Genomic DNA, 24,683 nt, shown 5'->3' on the forward strand with positions numbered 1-24,683 from the left:
AAAGAAAAAAGTTGTTGTTTTACATTATTTTTATGATAACGGAGCACAAATTCCTCCAAATTCTCATCAGCATTTTGTTTTGAACCCGTGTTAAACATCACCTGCACACGTTTGCAAGATTAACTGATTAAGGTCTCATTTTTTGCGCTTATTTATTTCTTTTTAGCACTTTTCGCAATACATATTTCAAAGCTGCTTCACAGAAAACACGTTATTATCACATAAGATCCGTGTTGGGCAAGTTACTCCAAAAAAAAAAAACCGAATGACTTACAAGCTAATAATTACATTTTCAACAGTGTAATCAGATTACTGTACCAATTACTCTCTCTACAAAAGAATTGGATTACTAATTTCTTTCTAAATCACATATACACCCCGACATGTTGAACGATACAAGAATAGACACTAAAATGCTCTTAATTCTCTCAAATAAACAACATGCAACTGCATAAATTATACTTTAACTGACCGACGTGTGTAAAAGCAAGACGTTTACATTAAAAACATACATTTTAACATTAAGCTTTGGTGTTAAATCCACTATTATACAGCCTTTAAGACAATTACATCAGAAGTAACTTATTAAATTACAAAAAAAGTAATCCCTTACATTACTTTTTCAAGGGGAAAGTAATTAAAATACTGCATAGTTATGTGGTCATACCATATATGAGCACATAATGAAACGCCCTTGCACTGAATTTGCCCAAACACGCTCATAATAAATAATGATATGATGAATAATTAATGTTTTTTAAGGCAGGACACGTGACACGTGAGTTCAGCATCAGTCAGCTGAGAGTTGATCAACTCAAACCAGACACAGATCAATCATTAACTCACATTTAAACAGACTATATTCAAATAACCACACTTTTATTATGATTTTGAGCACTTATAGATGTGTATTGAGCCAGAAACGTATGAATGACAGCTCATACCCCATTCATTATCTTCGTTTAGTCGCTTTAGCGTCAAGTGGAGACACGACCTACTATAATGTATGAATATTTAATGTTAATTATTGTTTTTAAAATATAATTATCATTAATAATACCTGATGAAATTACCTGTGAGGTGCTCTGACTGTGAATCCGGTAGTTGTGTGTGTGTGTGTGTGTGTGTGTGTGTGTGTGTGTGTGTGTGTGTGTGTGTGTGTGTGTGTGTGTGTGTGTGTGTGTGTGTGTGTGTGTGTGTGTGTGTGTGTGTGTGTGTGTGTGTGTGTGTGTGTGTGTGTGTGTGTGTGTGTGTGTGTGTGTGTGTGTGTGTGTGTGTGTGTGTGTGGAGTTTGTTATTGTGTGTTACACGTACCGAGCCGCTGCTAGCCGGAGCGCTAATCATAACAAACAGCCGCTCCTCCGCCATTAAAGCGCTGCGCGCGCGCTCATAAACACCGCGGCGTGTGTCTGCGGTGGAGAATACCTGTTATGTGAAATAAAGCAGCTCCTGGCGGTCATACTATCGACAGGTCCCGCTCACATCCTCACAGACGGGCTCATATCGCACAACTCAGCGGTCCGCCGGTCACCGGCCCATGGTGCACTGCGCGCGCAACACAACGCAGACACTTCCGGTTTACAAGTTGTCAACGCGTACAGGACGAATCTCACCGTCATATAATCATTAGTTCTGTGTAAAAAAAAAGGAGTTTATCCCTAATCTTTTGCTAAAATGTGTGATTTTGGAGATAAAGCCTTTTCATAGTACGTTTATAGTTTTACAAAATATATATTTGAATTATTTAAAATAAGTTGCTTGATTAACTCTTCTCAGATATAGTTCATTGAAACATTTCATGCATTGTATAATATCTTGTTTTAAAAAAAGAGAATATAGTCATTTGTTCTTATTTATTTTCATTCATTTCTTCGTTTAAAAGGAGTTTATCCCCAAAACATTTTATAAAAATGCGTGATTTTGGAAATAAAGCCTTTTCATATTCAGTTTATAGTTATTTATTACGTTTATAGTATTCCTTGCAAAAAAAAAATTACACACACACACACACACACACATATATATATATATACACACACATATATATTTGAATTATTTAAAATAAGTTGCTTCTATATAATATCTATATTGTTATCTATAATATATATATTGTATAATATCTTGTTTGTTGTCTTTTTGCTTGTATAAAAAGAAAATAGTAATTCGTTCTGATTTATTTTCATTAATTTCTTTTCAGATTTTGGAAATAAACCCTTTTCATATTCAGTTTATAGTTATTCCTTGCAAACCTTTACATTCATAAATGTACATTTTTAAAGAAAATACCTTCTTTCTCTGTTTTCAAAAGATATATTTGAATTATTTAAAGAACTAAGTTGTTTGTAAAACTCTTATAAGTATAATTGTATACTATATTTATTGTATTTTTGCTTGTAAATGCTGTTCTTTGGTGCAAAATTAAAAATAAAACGTGTTCATTTTTTATTATTTATTTAGTTTTTCTGTTTTTCATTAATTTATTCAGCTTTCTTTCTGTTTCTTTCTGTATTATATCCGTCTGACCATTTTACAATGTTAAATACAGGTGGAGAAGTGTTTTATTGAAATATGAGCTATTCCCTTTATTCTTCAAGAATGATACAAAAACATTTCTGAGAAAATGCAACAACAACAACACCGTTTTAATATATATACATACATTATAATAACATCATAACCTCATTTCAAACGCATTGTTGATGATGAAAATCATTGGCATTTTTTGAAGTGATAATCGATTGCATTGTTGAACACAAATGAAAGGAAAGCAATTCAGAACACCTCAGAAAACAGGTTTACACACCCCCTGAAGTTATTCGCTCAGATTCAAAACAGGTCGAGGAACATTAAAGTCGGCATGAAAGCAAGTTGTGATAGTCTTTTCTTCTCTATTGTGACGTATATCTGAGTGAAACAAACAAGAACACATGTAGGGCGGGGCTTGATTTGGTCTGTGGGGGATGGATTGGATGGTGGTGGTTTGCTATTGGTGGATCTCATGTGAGTGACAGGTTGCCCCGCCCACGTCATCAGAGAAGAGGGAGGGGCGACATCTCTTCCCTAAAATAATGATGTGCACAGAAAAATAAGTTATAATAAATATAGCAATATTCCATAATTGTGATTTCATGCTGACTTTAATGTTAGCTACGGCAGGACAGCTCAAGATTCGAGAACAGTAACAGAAAACGACTGAATGTAAGGCTCCGGTCAGACAGCTGGCAGTGCAGAGAACAGATGGCTTGTGGGAAACTCAGAGTTAATGAATACGTTTGAGTCTTAAAAACACGGACGCGCTCAGTCCAGCGGCCCCTGAAAGATCAGTCTGACGAACTTGGCCTCGCGAGCGAGTGGCCTCATGCAGAACGGACAGGCGGGATAGAAGCCGTGGGCCCCGTGGGGCAGCTGCAGTTTACTCCAGAAGGCCGCCGTCCGCTCGGAGCACACGTGTCCGCAGGGGTGGAAGGCGTGCGTCGGGGGCGCGCCGTCCAGGTAGAAGCCCGACTCGCGGCCCAGCTTGAGCGGCACGTACAAACCGCGCGTGCGGCACAGCGGACACTCCCTCTCGCCCTCCCTCAGCGGCTCCTGCTCCGTCTCCTCTTTGGCCTCGTCCTCCTCCTCCTCCTCGGTGGAGCCCTCTTTCGTGACCCCGCGCCGACCCCTCCAGGCGTGGTATCCGTGCACGTGTCCGCAGTGCAGGTAGGCCCAGGGCTGGTCGTCGTCGCCCGAGCCGATGAAGGAGCGGTCCATGCTGGGGAAGGCCAGCGTGCGCAGGCCCACGGGACACTGAGGCCGGGCCGCGTTCAGCTCCCGCCGCAGCTCCTCCAGGTGTTTGAGGGTGGGCGTGCGGGACAGGCCCTCTGCAGAACGCCACAGGAGAGTCGCACCGCACAGATCAATCAGCGTGCCGTCCGTCAACTCCTGAGACTCGCTTTCAACCTAGAGAGAGAGAGAAGTAGAACTCATTTATACTTGTTTGACCTATATATGTGTATTGCACAATGATAGCATTTGGGAGCAAAACAGCTGTAAATAATCTATGAAACGATGAATAAGCCTGCCTAATAGAATGGAGGAGTTAAGCGAAGGTCAATCTGCACCGACTCTAACCGGCCACTAGATGACGCTCTTATTTATGCATGAACCCACAGGCTCTTCAAACATGAGCGCTCAGCAGGTCTACAGTCCGGAGTCATGATGGAGCAAATCCAAGCCACATCCACTGTTTAGAGAGCACAACATGTCCAGAGGAACCTCCCAGCGTCACCTCGGCTCTCCTGTCTCAGCCAGAACACAGAACACCACTCACACAGAGGAGTTTACACAGGTGCAGCGTCACACACACTATCACACACACTATCACACACACAATCACACACACTATCACACACACAAGAATACTAGACAGACAGACAGGATAGACATTATAGACGGATAGATAGATAGATAGATAGATAGATAGATAGATAGATAGATAGATAGATAGATAGATAGATAGATAGATAGATAGATAGATAGATAGATAGATAGATAGATAGATAGATAGATAGATAGATAGATAGATAGATAGATAGATAGATAGATAGATAGATAGATAGATAGATAGATAGATAGATAGATAGATAGATAGATAGATAGATAGATAGATAGATAGATAGATAGATAGATAGATAGATAGATAGATAGATAGATAGATAGATAGGCAGACAGATAGATAGATAGATAGATAGATAGATAGATAGATAGATAGATAGATAGATAGATAGATAGATAGATAGATAGATAGATAGATAGATAGATAGATAGATAGATAGATAGATAGATAGATAGATAGATAGATAGATAGATAGATAGATAGATAGATAGATAGATAGATAGATAGATAGATAGATAGGCAGACAGATAGATAGATAGATAGATAGATAGATAGATAGATAGATAGATAGATAGATAGATAGATAGATAGATAGATAGATAGATAGATAGATAGATAGATAGATAGATAGATAGATAGATAGATAGATAGATAGATAGATAGATAGATAGATAGATAGATAGATAGATAGATAGATAGATAGATAGATAGATAGATAGATAGATAGATAGATAGATAGATAGATAGGCAGACAGATAGATAGATAGATAGGCAGACAGATAGATAGATAGATAGATAGATAGATAGATAGATAGATAGATAGATAGATAGATAGATAGATAGATAGATAGATAGATAGATAGATAGATAGATAGATAGATAGATAGATAGATAGATAGATAGATAGATAGATAGATAGATAGATAGATAGATAGATAGATAGATAGATAGATAGATAGGCAGACAGACAGACAGACAGATAGATAGATAGATAGATAGATAGATAGATAGATAGATAGATAGATAGATAGATAGATAGATAGATAGATAGATAGATAGATAGATAGATAGATAGATAGATAGATAGATAGATAGATAGATAGATAGATAGATAGATAGATAGATAGATAGATAGATAGATAGGCAGACAGATAGATAGATAGATAGGCAGACAGATAGATAGATAGATAGATAGATAGATAGATAGATAGATAGATAGATAGATAGATAGATAGATAGATAGATAGATAGATAGATAGATAGATAGATAGATAGATAGATAGATAGATAGATAGATAGATAGATAGATAGATAGATAGATAGATAGATAGATAGATAGATAGATAGATAGATAGATAGATAGATAGATAGGCAGACAGATAGATAGATAGATAGATAGATAGATAGATAGATAGATAGATAGATAGATAGATAGATAGATAGATAGATAGATAGATAGATAGATAGATAGATAGATAGATAGATAGATAGATAGATAGATAGATAGATAGATAGATAGATAGATAGATAGATAGATAGATAGATAGATAGATAGATAGATAGATAGATAGATAGGCAGACAGATAGATAGATAGATAGATAGGCAGACAGATAGATAGATAGATAGATAGATAGATAGATAGATAGATAGATAGATAGATAGATAGATAGATAGATAGATAGATAGATAGATAGATAGATAGATAGATAGATAGATAGATAGATAGATAGATAGATAGATAGATAGATAGATAGATAGATAGATAGATAGATAGATAGATAGATAGATAGATAGATAGATAGATAGATAGGCAGACAGATAGATAGATAGATAGATAGATAGATAGATAGATAGATAGATAGATAGATAGATAGATAGATAGATAGATAGATAGATAGATAGATAGATAGATAGATAGATAGATAGATAGATAGATAGATAGATAGATAGATAGATAGATAGATAGATAGATAGATAGATAGATAGATAGATAGATAGATAGATAGATAGATAGACAGACATTATAGATAGATAGACAGACAGACAGGATAGATAGATAGACAGACAGACATTATAGATAGATATAGATAGATAGACAGACAGACATTATAGATAGATAGACAGACAGGATAGATAGATAGACAGACAGACATTATAGATAGATATAGATAGATAGACAGACAGACAGGATAGATAGATAGACAGACATTATAGATAGATATAGATAGACAGACAGATAGACAGGATAGATAGATAGACAGACATTATAGATAGATATAGATAGACAGACAGATAGACATTATAGATAGATAGACAGACAGACAGGATAGATAGATAGATAGACAGACAGACAGGATAGATAGATAGATAGACAGACAGACAGGATAGATAGATAGATAGATAGATAGATAGATAGATAGATAGATAGATAGATAGATAGATAGATAGATAGATAGATAGATAGATAGATAGATAGATAGATAGATAGATAGATAGATAGATAGATAGATAGATAGATAGATAGATAGATAGATAGATAGATAGATAGATAGATAGATAGATAGATAGATAGATAGATAGATAGGCAGACAGATAGATAGATAGATAGATAGATAGATAGATAGATAGATAGATAGATAGATAGATAGATAGATAGATAGATAGATAGATAGATAGATAGATAGATAGATAGATAGATAGATAGATAGATAGATAGATAGATAGATAGATAGATAGATAGATAGATAGATAGATAGATAGATAGATAGATAGGCAGACAGATAGATAGATAGATAGATAGATAGATAGATAGATAGATAGATAGATAGATAGATAGATAGATAGATAGATAGATAGATAGATAGATAGATAGATAGATAGATAGATAGATAGATAGATAGATAGATAGATAGATAGATAGATAGATAGATAGATAGATAGATAGATAGGCAGACAGATAGATAGATAGATAGGCAGACAGATAGATAGATAGATAGATAGATAGATAGATAGATAGATAGATAGATAGATAGATAGATAGATAGATAGATAGATAGATAGATAGATAGATAGATAGATAGATAGATAGATAGATAGATAGATAGATAGATAGATAGATAGATAGATAGATAGATAGATAGGCAGACAGATAGATAGATAGATAGATAGATAGATAGATAGATAGATAGATAGATAGATAGATAGATAGATAGATAGATAGATAGACAGACAGACATTATAGATAGATAGACAGACATTATAGATAGATATAGATAGATAGACAGACAGACATTATAGATAGATATAGATAGATAGACAGACAGACATTATAGATAGATAGACAGACAGGATAGATAGATAGACAGACAGACATTATAGATAGATATAGATAGATAGACAGACAGACAGGATAGATAGATAGACAGACATTATAGATAGATATAGATAGACAGACAGATAGACAGGATAGATAGATAGACAGACATTATAGATAGATATAGATAGACAGACAGATAGACATTATAGATAGATAGACAGACAGACAGGATAGATAGATAGATAGACAGACAGACAGACAGGATAGATAGATATAGATAGATAGATAGATAGATAGATAGATAGATAGATAGATAGATAGATAGATAGATAGATAGATAGATAGATAGATAGATAGATAGATAGATAGATAGATAGATAGATAGATAGATAGATAGATAGATAGATAGATAGATAGATAGACAGACAGATAGATAGATAGGCAGACAGATAGATAGATAGATAGATAGATAGATAGATAGATAGATAGATAGATAGATAGATAGATAGATAGATAGATAGATAGATAGATAGATAGATAGATAGATAGATAGATAGATAGATAGATAGATAGATAGATAGATAGGCAGACAGATAGATAGATAGATAGATAGATAGATAGATAGATAGATAGATAGATAGATAGATAGATAGATAGATAGATAGATAGATAGATAGATAGATAGATAGATAGATAGATAGATAGATAGATAGATAGATAGATAGATAGATAGATAGACAGACAGACATTATAGATAGATAGACAGACAGACAGACAGATAGACAGACATTATAGATAGATAGACAGACAGACAGGATAGATAGATAGATAGACAGACAGACAGACAGGATAGATAGATAGATAGATAGATAGATAGATAGATAGATAGATAGATAGATAGATAGATAGATAGATAGATAGATAGATAGATAGATAGATAGATAGACAGACAGACAGACAGACAGACAGACAGACAGACAGACAGACAGACAGACAGACAGACAGACAGACAGACAGACAGACAGACAGACAGACAGACAGACAGATAGATAGATAGATAGATAGATATATAGATAGATAGATAGATAGATAGATAGATAGATAGATAGATAGATAGATAGATAGATAGATAGATAGATAGATAGATAGATAGATAGATAGATAGATAGATAGATAGATAGATAGATAGATAGATAGATAGATAGATAGATAGGCAGACAGATAGATAGATAGATAGATAGATAGATAGATAGATAGATAGATAGATAGATAGATAGATAGATAGATAGATAGATAGACAGACAGACAGACATTATAGATAGATAGACAGACATTATAGATAGATATAGATAGATAGACAGACAGACATTATAGATAGATATAGATAGATAGACAGACAGACATTATAGATAGATAGACAGACAGGATAGATAGATAGACAGACAGACATTATAGATAGATATAGATAGATAGACAGACAGACAGGATAGATAGATAGACAGACATTATAGATAGATATAGATAGACAGACAGATAGACAGGATAGATAGATAGACAGACATTATAGATAGATATAGATAGACAGACAGATAGACATTATAGATAGATAGACAGACAGACAGGATAGATAGATAGATAGACAGACAGACAGGATAGATAGATATAGATAGATAGATAGATAGATAGATAGATAGATAGATAGATAGATAGATAGATAGATAGATAGATAGATAGATAGATAGATAGATAGATAGATAGATAGATAGATAGATAGATAGATAGATAGATAGATAGACAGATAGATAGATAGGCAGACAGATAGATAGATAGATAGATAGATAGATAGATAGATAGATAGATAGATAGATAGATAGATAGATAGATAGATAGATAGATAGATAGATAGATAGATAGATAGATAGATAGATAGATAGATAGATAGATAGATAGATAGATAGATAGATAGATAGATAGATAGATAGATAGGCAGACAGATAGATAGATAGATAGATAGATAGATAGATAGATAGATAGATAGATAGATAGATAGATAGATAGATAGATAGATAGATAGATAGATAGATAGATAGATAGATAGATAGATAGATAGATAGATAGATAGATAGATAGATAGATAGATAGATAGATAGATAGATAGATAGACAGACAGACATTATAGATAGATAGACAGACAGACAGACAGATAGACAGACATTATAGATAGATAGACAGACAGACAGGATAGATAGATAGATAGATAGACAGACAGACAGACAGGATAGATAGATAGATAGATAGATAGATAGATAGATAGATAGATAGATAGATAGATAGATAGATAGATAGATAGATAGACAGACAGACAGACAGACAGACAGACAGACAGACAGACAGACAGACAGACAGACAGACAGACAGACAGACAGACAGACAGACAGACAGACAGACAGATATATAGATAGATAGATAGATAGATAGATAGATAGATAGATAGATAGATAGATAGATAGATAGATAGATAGATAGATAGATAGATAGATAGATAGATAGATAGATAGATAGATAGATAGATAGACAGACAGACGGACGGACAGGATAGATAGAAGGACAGACAGACGGAAAGACAGACAGACAGACAGACAGAAAGGATAGATAGAGCTTTCCTGTAGCTCAAACAGCGCTAGCAACGCCAAGGTCATGGGTTCGATTCCCAGGGAAAGCAAGAACTGACAAAATGTAAAAATGTGTACCTTGAATGCAATGTAAGTCGCTTTGGATAAAAGCGTCTGCCAAATGCATAAATGTTACAGACGGACAGATAGACAGAGAGACAGACAGACAGATAGATAGATGGATAGATAGATTCAGATAATCACACAAGTTGAATAATGAGATTTAACTTCATCTATGAGCTGTTATGAGCAGTTATGAGCTGTTATGATCTGTAAAATCCTGCCTGACAGATGCTGAGAAATACAGGAACTAAGAGATTTTCAGATCTGCAGTTGTTTACCAGTGACTGTCATTTCACAACGCCTCATTCTCACACACTGCGCATCAGAAGAAAAGCTGCATGGTGAGGTTACGGACAGGACTTCTGACGCCATGGAGACCAGATTTAACAACACAACAAACATTCCAGTCGGACAGGAGTCATATAACGCACAACAGCACACAAACACAAACACACAGGACAGCACACGAGCTCTGCTCATTCAGCCTCTGTCCGTCGCAGATTCAACACACACAAATATACACATTCTTATTCATGCTGCAAAACTGCACAGCACTTCTGCTGTGTGTGTGTGTGTGTGTGTGTGTGCGAGATTCCAGATAAGGACGGTGGGAATTTTGTTGTCATGGTGATGTTTGAGTAACACAACAAGGAAATCTTACCCTAATGTTTATCTGTGCATCACCAAAATGTCGCTATGGTGAGGTTTTGACCTGGTTTTGGAGGATTTCACTATGCCTGGGTGATTCTCGGCCCTCACTTTGGTTGTAAGTTTAACGAGAAAGTCTATTAAATAATGTACATCTGTGTCCGGTTACACTTGAGAAACGTGTCCTGCGCTCTCACCAGTTTGCCGGGTTTCTGAGCGGAGCGCGTCTCTCTCAGCATGAAGACGTTTCCGCAGACGGAGATCTCCCTCCAGGCGCCCGGTTTGGACTCGCAGGCGAAGCCGTGTCGCGGCCGCATCACCAGCACGCCGTTCGTGGTCAGTCCGTCCATCTCGCTGTCCGCGCTCCACCACTTCGCCGCTTTCTCCTGAGGGCAGAGGACAACGGATTCATTCATTCACTCGTTCATGCATTCATTCAGATTCACGGATTCATTCATTCACTCGTTCATGCATTCATTCAGATTCACGGATTCATTCATTCACTCGTTCATGCATTCATTCAGATTCACGGATTCATTCATTCACTCGTTCATGCATCCATTCAGATTCACGGATTCATTCATTCACTCGTTCATGCATTCATTCAGATTCACGGATTCATTCATTCACTCGTTCATGCATCCATTCAGATTCACGGATTCATTCATTCACTCGTTCATGCATTCATTCAGATTCACAGGTTCATTCATTCACTCGTTCATGCATTCATTCAGATTCACGGATTCATTCATTCACTCGTTCATGCATTCATTCAGATTCACGGATTCATTCATTCACTCGTTCATGCATTCATTCAGATTCACGGATTCATTCATTCACTCGTTCATGCATTCATTCAGATTCACAGGTTCATTCATTCACTCGTTCATGCATTCATTCAGATTCACGGATTCATTCATTCACTCGTTCATGCATTCATTCAGATTCACGGATTCATTCATTCACTCGTTCATGCATCCATTCAGATTCACGGATTCATTCATTCACTCGTTCATGCATTCATTCAGATTCACGGATTCATTCATTCACTCGTTCATGCATCCATTCAGATTCACGGATTCATTCATTCACTCGTTCATGCATTCATTCAGATTCACAGGTTCATTCATTCACTCGTTCATGCATTCATTCAGATTCACGGATTCATTCATTCACTCGTTCATGCATTCATTCAGATTCACGGATTCATTCATTCACTCGTTCATGCATTCATTCAGATTCACGGATTCATTCATTCACTCGTTCATGCATTCATTCAGATTCACAGGTTCATTCATTCACTCGTTCATGCATTCATTCAGATTCACGGATTCATTCATTCACTCGTTCATGCATTCATTCAGATTCACGGATTCATTCATTCACTCGTTCATGCATTCATTCACATTCACGGATTCATTCATTCACTCGTTCATGCATTCATTCAGATTCACGGATTCATTCATTCACTCGTTCATGCATTCATTCAGATTCACGGATTCATTCATTCACTCGTTCATGCATTCATTCAGATTCACGGATTCATTCATTCACTCGTTCATGCATTCATTCAGATTCACGGATTCATTCATTCACTCGTTCATGCATTCATTCAGATTCACAGGTTCATTCATTCACTCGTTCATGCATTCATTCAGATTCACGGATTCATTCATTCACTCGCTCATGCATTCATTCAGATTCACGGATTCATTCATTCACTCGTTCATGCATTCATTCAGATTCACGGATTCATTCATTCACTCGTTCATGCATTCATTCAGATTCACGGATTCATTCATTCACTCGTTCATGCATTCATTCAGATTCACGGATTCATTCATTCACTCGTTCATGCATTCATTCAGATTCACGGATTCATTCATTCACTCGTTCATGCATTCATTCAGATTCACGGATTCATTCGTTCACTCGTTCATGCATTCATTCAGATTCACGGATTCATTCATTCACTCGTTCATGCATTCATTCACATTCACGGATTCATTCATTCACTCGTTCATGCATTTATTCAGATTCACGGATTCATTCGTTCACTCGTTCATGCATTCATTCAGATTCACGGATTCATTCATTCACTCGTTCATGCATTCATTCAGATTCACGGATTCATTCATTCACTCGTTCATGCATTCATTCAGATTCACGGATTCATTCATTCACTCGTTCATGCATTCATTCAGATTCACGGATTCATTCATTCACTCGTTCATGCATTCATTCAGATTCACGGATTCATTCATTCACTCGTTCATGCATTCATTCAGATTCACGGATTCATTCATTCACTCGTTCATGCATTCATTTAGATTCACGGATTCATTCATTCACTCGTTCATGCATCCATTCAGATTCACGGATTCATTCGTTCACTCGTTCATGCATTCATTCAGATTCACGGATTCATTCATTCACTCGTTCATGCATTCATTCAGATTCACGGATTCATTCATTCACTCGTTCATGCATTCATTCAGATTCACGGATTCATTCATTCACTCGTTCATGCATTCATTCAGATTCACGGATTCATTCGTTCACTCGTTCATGCATTCATTCAGATTCACGGATTCATTCATTCACTCGTTCATGCATTCATTCACATTCACGGATTCATTCATTCACTCGTTCATGCATTTATTCAGATTCACGGATTCATTCGTTCACTCGTTCATGCATTCATTCAGATTCACGGATTCATTCATTCACTCGTTCATGCATTCATTCAGATTCACGGATTCATTCATTCACTCGTTCATGCATCCATTCAGATTCACGGATTCATTCATTCACTCGTTCATGCATTCATTCAGATTCACGGATTCATTCATTCACTCGTTCATGCATTCATTCAGATTCACGGATTCATTCATTCACTCGTTCATGCATTCATTTAGATTCACGGATTCATTCATTCACTCGTTCATGCATCCATTCAGATTCACGGATTCATTCGTTCACTCGTTCATGCATTCATTCAGATTCACGGATTCATTCATTCACTCGTTCATGCATTCATTCAGATTCACGGATTCATTCATTCACTCGTTCATGCATTCATTCAGATTCACGGATTCATTCATTCACTCGTTCATGCATTCATTCAGATTCACGGATTCATTCGTTCACTCGTTCATGCATTCATTCAGATTCACGGATTCATTCATTCACTCGTTCATGCATTCATTCACATTCACGGATTCATTCATTCACTCGTTCATGCATTTATTCAGATTCACGGATTCATTCGTTCACTCGTTCATGCATTCATTCAGATTCACGGATTCATTCATTCACTCGTTCATGCATTCATTCAGATTCACGGATTCATTCATTCACTCGTTCATGCATTCATTCAGATTCACGGATTCATTCATTCACTCGTTCATGCATTCATTCAGATTCACGGATTCATTCATTCACTCGTTCATGCATTCATTCAGATTCACGGATTCATTCATTCACTCGTTCATGCATTCATTCAGATTCACGGATTCATTCATTCACTCGTTCATGCATTCATTTAGATTCACGGATTCATTCATTCACTCGTTCATGCATCCATTCAGATTCACGGATTCATTCGTTCACTCGTTCATGCATTCATTCAGATTCACGGATTCATTCATTCACTCGTTCATGCATTCATTCAGATTCACGGATTCATTCATTCACTCGTTCATGCATTCATTCAGATTCACGGATTCATTCATTCACTCGTTCATGCATTCATTCAGATTCACGGATTCATTCGTTCACTCGTTCATGCATTCATTCAGATTCACGGATTCATTCATTCACTCGTTCATGCATTCATTCAGATTCACGGATTCATTCATTCACTCGTTCATGCATTCATTCAGATTCACGGATTCATTCATTCACTCGTTCATGCATTCATTCAGATTCACGGATTCATTCATTCACTGATTCATTCATTCACTGATTCATTCATTCACTGATTCATTCACTTCATTCATTCAATCGCTCACTTCATTCACTGATTCATTTATTCACTGATACATTCATTCACTGATTCATTCATTCACTGATTCATTTACTTCATTCATTCACTTCATTCGCTCACTTCATTCACTGATTCATTCACTTCATTCATTCACTTCATTCACTCACTTCATTCACTGATTCATTCACTACATTCATTCAGTCACTTCATTCACTGATTCATTCCATCGCTCACTTCATTCACTGATTCACTTCATTCACTGATTCATTCAATCGCTCACTTCATTCACTTCATTCATTCACTGATTCATTCAATCGCTCACTTCATTCACTGATTAATTCATTCGCTCACTTCATTCATTCACTTCATTCACTCACTTCATTCACTCATTCATTCAATCGCTCGCTTCATTCACTGATTAATTTACAGATTAATTCACTGATTCATTCACTTATTCATTCACTGATTAATTCACTTCATTCATTCACTTCATTCATTCACTTCATTCATTCACTTCATTCAGTCACTTAATTCACTCATTCATTCAATTGCTTGCTTCATTCACTGATTCATTCACTGATTCATTCACTGATTCATTCACTGATTCATTCACTGATTCATTCACTGATTCATTCACTTCATTCATTCACTGATTCATTCACTGATTCATTCACTTATTCATTCACTGATTCATTCACTTCATTAATTCACTTCATTCATTCACTTCATTCAGTCACTTAATTCACTTATTCATTCACTGATTCATTCACTTCATTCATTCACTTCATTCATTCACTTCATTCATTCACTTCATTCATTCATTCATTCAATTGCTTGCTTCATTCACTGATTCATTCACTGATTCATTCACTGATTCATTCACTGATTCATTCACTGATTCATTCACTTCATTCAGTCACTTCATTCATTCAATCGCTCACTTCATTCACTTATTCATTCAATCGCTCACTTCATTCAATGATTCACTTCATTCACTGATTCACTTCATTCACTGATTCACTTCATTCATTCACTCATTCATTCAATCACTCGCTTCATTCACTGATTCATTCACTTAATTCATTCACTTCATTCAGTCACTTCATTCACTGATTCATTCAATCGCTCACTTCATTCACTGATTCATTCGCTCACTTCATTCACTGATTCATTAATTCACTGATTCATTCAATCGCTCACCTAATTCACTGATTCATTCATTCACTGATTCATTCGCTCACTTCATTCACTGATTAATTAATTCCTGATTCATTCAATCGCTCACCTAATTCACTGATTCATTCATTCACTGATTCATTTATTCACTGATTCATTCAATTGCTCACTTCATTCACTGATTCATTCAATCGCTCACTTCATTCACTGATTTATTTGCTCACTTCATTCACTGATTCATTCATTCACTGATTCATTTATTCACTGATTCATTCAATTGCTCACTTCATTCACTGATTCATTCAATCGCTCACTTCATTCACTGATTTATTTGCTCACTTCATTCACTGATTAATTCATTCACTGATTCAGGCAATCGCTCACCTAATTCACTGATTCATTCATTCACTGATTCATTCAATCGCTCACTTCATTCACTGATTCATTAATTCACTCACTCACATAGACTACTGTTCAAAAGTTTGGAGTCAATAAATAAATTAATACTTTCATGTATCAAGGATGCATTAAATTGATCAAAAGATCAAAAGTGACAGTAAAGACATTTATAATAATAAATTACAAACGATTCTATTTCAAATAAATGCTTTCCTTTTGAACTTTATATTAATCAAAGAATCCTGGGAAAAAAATGTATCACTGTTTCCTCTAAAAAATTTAAGTGAAATATTAACATTGATAGTAATCTTAAATGTTTGTTGAGCATCAAATCAGCATATTGGAATGATTTGTGAAGGATCATGTGACACTGAAGACTGGAGTAATGATGCTGGAAATACAGCTTTGATCACAGGAATAAATGACACTTTAATATTTCACAATTTTTGCTGTATTTTTGATCAAATAAATGCAGCCTTGGTGAGCAGAAGAGGCTTCTTTTAGAAATCGTACCGACCCAAACTTATGAACGGTAGTGTGGCTCATTCTCTTCATGAATTTGTTCACTCACTCACTTGTTCATTTTCAGCCTCTCCAGCACCAGTGATAGGTGAACACATGAATGCATCGTGGAACGGATGGAGGGATGGATGGATGAGTGTGAAAGACTGTTAGAGAAGAGAGAGTTTGTGTGGGAGGAGTGTGTTTGACCCACCCCCAGGAAGATGCTTTTGGACGAGTCGAAGCCGGCGGCGTAGATGCGGGCGGTGTAGGGCGGGGCTCGCTGACACACGATCCGACACGCGAATCGCGATATGGTGCTCTGGGACGACAGCGTGTCGCTGTTGCCGTGACAACCCGGCGCCATGTCCAACACCACAAAATCAATGGGGCTTTCAGTGGACCGGCCGATCTGCAAAAGAATGATGAGAGGGATGTCAGACGGATAACAATGACAGATATGATCAACTTTCAGCGCTTAGAGAACGTTTATATGTGGGTGCTTGAAAGACAGAATAAATAAATTAAACACACTAACTTTTGCTTTTTATTTGCACACACTTTCTGCATAGTTTAAATTAGTGATGCACCGAAAATTCGCCAACTGAAAATAAATTTTTTGTTTTTAGATTGACCAATCATCGATTTCTCATTTTTAATCGATGTTCATTTCGATGAACTGAGATCTTTTCAGTTGATGCATGAATCCGTTTCACACCAATCATCATGATAAGCTTTGTGTTTTGTTACTTTTGATATGAAACAAAGCCTCCGCTTTCAAAGTCTGTCAACTTTATTACCAAGCAATAAATATGTTTTGGCGCTATTTAATGTTGCGGGACAGACCGTTGTAGCCGCATCAGTTCAAGCGGCACGTGAACCGGTCACCTCTTCCGCTTTACTACTAGTTACAGCACCAAATAAACATGAACATCAGAAGGTCTGTTGAAAGATACAGTACAGCTCACTGAAATGATTCATGTCTCATGTAAATCGCTTAAAGACGCCAACTTAACATTTACCTCAGGAGAGCCGTTCAATGACCATAAACTTTAAAAAAACTCTAGAGAAGACGCACTATATTACAGATTCATAATTTTTTACTTAACCTGTTGTCTTCATTATTTTATGTATGTTTGAAAAAATCTGTCATGAAAACAAGTTTTTTTACAGCCACCATTCAAATTCAAACGAATTGGAGTAAAAAACATAATTATAACATTAAAAAGCTACCGTAATATAAAACTGCCTTGTGTGCGATTTAAATGTTTATATACAACTCAGTGTTAATTATTAAATAAATTTGACTCCTTGATTAATTACGCCTAATTAATTTTATTTTAACTTTATTTTCTGTTTTCAGCTAAAATAACACTTTAACTCTTTCCCTGCCAGCGTTTCTGAAAAAAGTTTTCATAATTTTCACAAAATTTTCATGGTCCCAGAATCTTTTGTTGTATGAATATCTACACAAGCAATATATCAAAAGACAAAAAAGAGCCTCTGCTTTTAAACATTTATTCTAGTTTCATGCATTCGGTTTTATCAACACTTGAATATGGGCAAGTTTCATAAAAAAGCAACATTTTGTGCAAAAAGCTGAGGAAATCCCGCTTTTTTGTCAAAGACTACATTCAGAGCGATGATCAAACACTGAACGAGTAGATCGAGTCCATCAACACCTCTAATGCTTCACAATCCTTTAATGCTTTAGCTCGTCCTGGGTGGACAGTTCATCCAGTAACATTAGATAGTTTTGATTTATATGCCGTTTATTGCTGATGATCACGTTATTTTACATATGCATATGATCACTGTTGGGGAAAGTTACTTTGAAAAGTGATGCATTACAATATTGAGTTACTCCTTTAAAAAGTAACTAATTACATTACTTGGTTACTTTTTAAGAAAAGTAATGTGTTACGTTACTTTTGCGTTCTCACCTGGGCTGGGCTTTGTTTTGTTTTTTTATAACAAAAAAGTTATATTTTTGGGCAAATGTAAAGACTCTCACACCATAATTGAAATAACAAGCCTCATGCAGATATACGTCTGTACAGGAGAAACAAACCTTTTAGCTGCGCTGCCATTCTGGATAAAGGAAGAATAGGACGCAGGAGAATATATTTTTTTAACACTTTATCAATAAAAACTAAACATTTTTGCTATAGTTTAACTGAATCATCAAAGGTCAGCAGCAAGTACATTGGTCAGCAAAGTGAGATAAATGCAAAAAGATGTTTGATTTATTCAAAATATTTCATTATTGGAGGTTTGCGTAGTATTCTGATTTTGCATAATTTTTTTATCTTCTTTTTGCAAGTGAGATGAGTAAATACCTGCTCACATTAGTCTAGAAGAACTACAATAACCACCAGGTTTACACACAAAGCCTCTGCAATTACGTTTCCCCTCAACACTGGGACAAGAGAGCGTCAGTCAATAAATGGGAGAAAAAAATTAACTTGCGTTACTTATTTGAAAAAGTAACTAAAAGTACATTTTAAAAGTAATGCGTTACTAGTTACTTGAAAAAGTAATCTGATTATGTAACTCAAGTTACTTGTAATGTGTTAGCCCCAACACTGCATATGATAACATGTGATATCACTTGTTTCTGCTTCTTCTTGCCCTGTGTTTTGATCATAGACCGTAAAAAATATGGACGACGCGACTTCATCGGCTTCCGCTGAAGTAACTGAAGCCTCCGGAGGTCCCGAATATGGCACTGACATCTTGGGCATATTTGGGACCGAGTCTGTGCAGTAGCAATCTCGGGACCCGAATCGTAGAGGGCAGGAAGTAGAGGCGCGATATCAAAAGCCCGCCCACACTCTCGCAGATGCAGAACAATTCATAATGTCGGTGTGAAATAAACAGTTATGGAAATGTAGAAATTAAAGTTAAAGCTCCAACCTCCTCCCAAAAATCCCGAAAAAAGTCAGTTAGTGCCTCCGTGACAACTTCACTCAGAGCTGTCAATCATGTCACACCCCCGTTTTTATAGCATCAAATAACTAAAACTAAAATTATTTAAAAAACGAACACTTGAACTGAAATCATCGTGATGAAAACGGCCTACAATGACAGAAACCAACTTTTGAAAAAAAATAAATTGAAGTGTAATTTGTTTGTTTAGTTTGTCTCGCGTCCATTAGACAACCCGGAGGGGCGGGGCTTATGAGCTATACTGGGACCAGCCACCTGGGGGCGACCGAGGCGCGGAGGCTTCAGTTTCTGAGAGGAGTGCCGCAGGCCTGGTTTTGATCAGGAGATTCAGTACTCTTTCAGAAGATGTGCAATAGCGCCCCCTACTGCGTAATAGTGAAAATACGGCAGGGAAAAAGTTCGTTTTGGTTTTGGTGTTTCAGTAAAACATTTATTTTGGTGCATCACTAATTAAAATGATGCAGGAACTATGAAAGCTTGTTTCCACCACTGAATACAAAATTTAAAAGGTAATATCTCGCAATTCTGATGCATTCGCGAGTCATAAAGTCGCAATGACCTTTTTTTTATTCTCTATTCTGTGGCGTAAACAAACTTTCACAGGTAACGGCACAAATCCCCCCGCAGAAACGCACCTGAAACATGTCAGTGGTGCTGTCGTGTGTGTACTCCACCACTACCGTCTGCGCCCGGGACAGTGTGTACGAGACACTGTGCTGGTCTTTGTTGCTGATGGCCTGCAGAAACACCACGTTCAGGAGTAACAGATGAAACATGAGATAAAATGTGTGCATAAATGTGTGCATGCTACATGAATTAAATGCAACATGCTTTAGATTCATTCAGGCAGTGAGGAGTGGTGAGGAAAACGGCCCACATTTAAACACTCTTAAAAATCCAATGTGACACATATATATGAGCAATAAAACTTTTAAAGACGTATAAACATGATTATCGGGAGAACGGGCGTGTACCTTGGCGGCCTGTGGGCTGCATGTGCTGTGGACGGTGCTGGGTTTGACTCCATTGGCTTTGGGTCTCTTACACAGAGCGAAGCGACTTCTCCTCCTGCCCCGGTCTCCGTTCGGTAGAGAGCCGTTGTAGCTGAGCAGCAAAAAACTAAAACATTAGTGCACAATCTTGCATTAGTCAGCTTTACAAAGCATGAATGCAAACCTTACCCGAGGACGACGAGCTCTCCGTATTTGATGGGTTTAGAAGAGCTCAGCAGCTCCTGCTCTGGGGCCGACATCGCTCTGATCTTCTCAAAGACTTCCTCTGAAATGCTTCAGCTTTTTTTCTCTTTACTTTTCTTGATCTTCCTTCCTCAGTGCTCCACCATCACAGCCTCAGCAGAACACATCTGCAAACATGTGAAAACACAGGTTATGTTAATCTGTGGCCCTAAACGAATGACTAGGCAACAGATGCCTGTGATTCACGCGTTCACACACACGCTCTCCTCACACACGCCTACTTTAAAGTAACACCAAATCTAAAGGTTAGCGATGCCAGTCTTATTCCCACCTGTAGGGAGGCGCCACTGAGACTATAGTGCAACAAAAGTATATTATTGAAAGAGAATATAAACAGAAAAGTCCAATAACAACCAAGTAAATATTGAGATCTTCAAAATATAAAACAGGGGATCTTCCACAAATAGTCGTGAGATGGTTTCACTTCCTCTCAGTGCGGGTTGGCATCGGTGTTGTTTTGCTCCGTCAGGGTCAAGCGGTCATGAAAAGTCAGTCGACGTTGACACGCGATGAAACCACAGACATAAAAATAGCAGGCGACAGACATCTCTGTTTCCGGCACAAAAACATCAACTCTCACAGCCACAAATGACAGCGCTAGTGCAAAACAACAACTCTAACGCGCATCAAATCAGGTCACACGTAAAAACAGGTGGCTGAAAAATCAACAAACAAACAAACACAACTATAAAACAAGCATAAATACACGTTTCAACCAACACACAAGCACGATTTAACAAACAAACACAAGTGCTAAGCAACAAGCAAACAAAACAAAACATAAAATATAGCTGCAAGTAGCCATTATCGGGGCCAAGCGCAACAGAAGCAGACAAGGAAGATAGCAGCAGACCAACTGCAAAAATGAGTGAAGACATTTGAAGCAAAAATTTTAAATCCCCACATTAAAACATTGAGTTGTATAGAGGCAATTTCACATTTTGTTCTATTATAGCACCACCAAGAGGCACAATCCTACAATTTTTTTTGTGTGTCCTCTGAGTGAGCCCATACATGTGTGGGTCAATTTTGGTGAAAATATCTCATTTCGTTTTGGAGTTATAGACATTTATATGTAAAAACATGTAAAAAATGACTGACACCTGACTTTGATTGGATTTTACTACCCCTTACTATCAATATTTTGACATTTGGGCATTAATATATAGCTATCGACCTATGTTTTACGATTTTCTGGTGCTGGTTTCGTCTCGATCAGACTAGCGGTTTCGAAGATATCAGCTATGTTTTTAAGCGCTAAATTACAGCGCTGCACAAACCATACGCCAAAACCTGGCAAGTCTGGTATTGTTGGACTCGGCAAGGATTCAGGAGACAAAAAAAGTTAGTCCCATGAAAATAAGTCAACCCCACCCAAAGTTATAAGCGTTTGGAAAAAAAATTATCCACTAGGTGGCGCTGTTTCGAAACTTCTCAGGCTCCTTCAGGGTATCGTGCTGATGACCCATACTGAGTTTCATAACAATTCGTTCATGCTTTCATAAAATACAGCATTTTAGCACATAATTCAAAATGGCCGACAGTCAAAATGGCCGAAATGGTCAAATTGGATATTAGACGACTTGGCATGACGTCCTGAATCTAACGAGACCACTTTTATGATTTGGACAAACGATTCAGAAGTTATAAGCAAAAATAGCCATTTTTTATATCTCCGGACCAGTAGGTGGCGCTGCTCCGAAACGCTGCATGTTGCCTCAGGTCATGCGTGTGATAACTTGTACCAAGTTTGGTTTGAATACGATAAAGCGTTGCGGAGATATAGCCTTAAGTGTATTTTCGCAACCGCTACCTAAAATTTGTTTCCGCGTTTATCAAAAACGATTTGACGAATCAACTTGAGTTTGAAAACAACTTGAAAATTGGTTTTTTTTTTGTCAGCATGGTCTGAAGATGATCTGGTTAAATTTTCGTGAAAACCAGAGCAACGACTTAGGAGGAGTTCGAAAAAGTTGGTTGAAAATGGCAGGAAAATTTATATGACGGAAAATGACGAGAATTCAAACTAAATAATTTTGTTTCTAGCCATTAGGGTTCAAAAGTTATTAGCATAAACATGAGTGAAACTTTGGACAGTTGGTGGCGCTAGAGGCAATGATTTAGAGACTCCAAATTTGGTGTGTTTACTATTGGTACTGACCTCTATCAGTGTACCAAATTTCACAACTTTCCCGCAAACGGTTCTATGGGCTGCCACAGACTTCAATGGCGGAATAATAATAATAAGAAGAAGAAGAAATCTAACGATTTCAAGAGAGGCTCCGCACCTTCATTGCTTGGCCCCTAATAAATGTGCAAGGCAACAAACACACACCTGCACAACAGAGTGCAAAGCAAAACATTTAACCACAAACAAACATAAATAAAGCAGAAAACATGCACAAATTAACCAGCAAAACAAGCACAATTCCAAATCAACACACACCAGCACAACTCAACAAACTGCAAAGCAACAAACGAAAACAGACACAGACAAATAAATAAAAACATAAAGCAGCAAACACACACATGCACACATTAACCGACAAAACAAACACAATTCCAAATCAACAAACATCAAACACACACACACACACACACACGCACACACACACACTCAGCACAATTCAACAAACTGCAAAGCAACAATCGAAAACAGACAAACAAACAAACTTAAATAAAATGTAAAGCAGCAAACACACACATGCACACATTAACCGACAAAACACAAATTCCAAATCAACAAACATCAAACACACACACACACACACACACACACACACACAATCAGCACAACTCATCAAACTGCAAAGCAACAATCGAAAACAGACAAACAGACATAAATAAATAAAAACGTAAAGCAGCAAGCACACACATGCACACATTAACCGACAAAACAAACACAATTCCAAATCAACAAACATCAAACACACACACACACACACACACACACACACACACACACTCAGCACAACTCAACAAACTGCAAAGCAACAATCGAAAACAGACACACAAACAAACTTAAATAAAATGTAAAGCAGCAAACACACACATGCACACATTAACCGACAAAACAAACACAATTCCAAATCAACAAACATCAAACACACACACACACACACTCAGCACAACTCATCAAACTGCAAAGCAACAATCGAAAACAGACAAACAGACATAAATAAATAAAAACGTAAAGCAGCAAGCACACACATGCACACATTAACCGACAAAACAAACACAATTCCAAATCAACAAACATCAAACACACACACACACACTCAGCACAACTCAACAAACTGCAAAGCAACAATCGAAAACAGACACACAAACAAACTTAAA

General features: G+C 36.8%; 2 protein-coding genes across 8 annotated transcripts in view; both read right to left on the bottom strand.

Moving 5' to 3' along the window:
* The window catches only part of vps54 (VPS54 subunit of GARP complex), a 31,678-nt gene extending 30,109 nt beyond the window's left edge, over window positions 1–1,569 (bottom strand). Inside the window, exon 1 of one of the 4 annotated variants that reach the window (XM_079812829.1) lies at window positions 1,426–1,569. Coding sequence is in view for 2 of the 4 variants with exons in the window: in XM_079812831.1 (XP_079668957.1) it covers window positions 1,404–1,460 (57 nt within the window). In the remaining 2 variants the exon portion in view is untranslated. Of the gene's footprint in view, window positions 1–1,314 lie in introns of all 4 variants that reach the window. The other 3 variants (XM_079812831.1, XM_079812830.1, XM_079812828.1) reach the window with 3 other exon arrangements.
* A 901-nt stretch (window positions 1,570–2,470) lies between these two features.
* peli1a (pellino E3 ubiquitin protein ligase 1a) overlaps window positions 2,471–24,683 on the bottom strand; it is a 33,211-nt gene continuing 10,998 nt past the window's right edge. For all 4 annotated transcript variants that reach the window (XM_079812838.1, XM_079812839.1, XM_079812837.1 and 1 more), the window contains 6 exons: window positions 21,270–21,451; window positions 21,063–21,192; window positions 20,724–20,825; window positions 17,354–17,551; window positions 11,273–11,461; window positions 2,471–3,939 (listed from right to left, as the gene is read on the bottom strand). In XM_079812838.1, coding sequence (XP_079668964.1) covers window positions 3,298–3,939; window positions 11,273–11,461; window positions 17,354–17,551; window positions 20,724–20,825; window positions 21,063–21,192; window positions 21,270–21,340 — 1,332 coding nt within the window. In that variant the 5' untranslated portion in view covers window positions 21,341–21,451 and the 3' untranslated portion in view covers window positions 2,471–3,297. The remainder of the gene's footprint in view (window positions 3,940–11,272; window positions 11,462–17,353; window positions 17,552–20,723; window positions 20,826–21,062; window positions 21,193–21,269; window positions 21,452–24,683) is intronic.

This window comes from Gobio gobio (genome assembly GCF_949357685.1).
Source record: "Gobio gobio genome assembly, chromosome: 3".
Taxonomy (NCBI): domain Eukaryota; kingdom Metazoa; phylum Chordata; class Actinopteri; order Cypriniformes; family Gobionidae; genus Gobio; species Gobio gobio.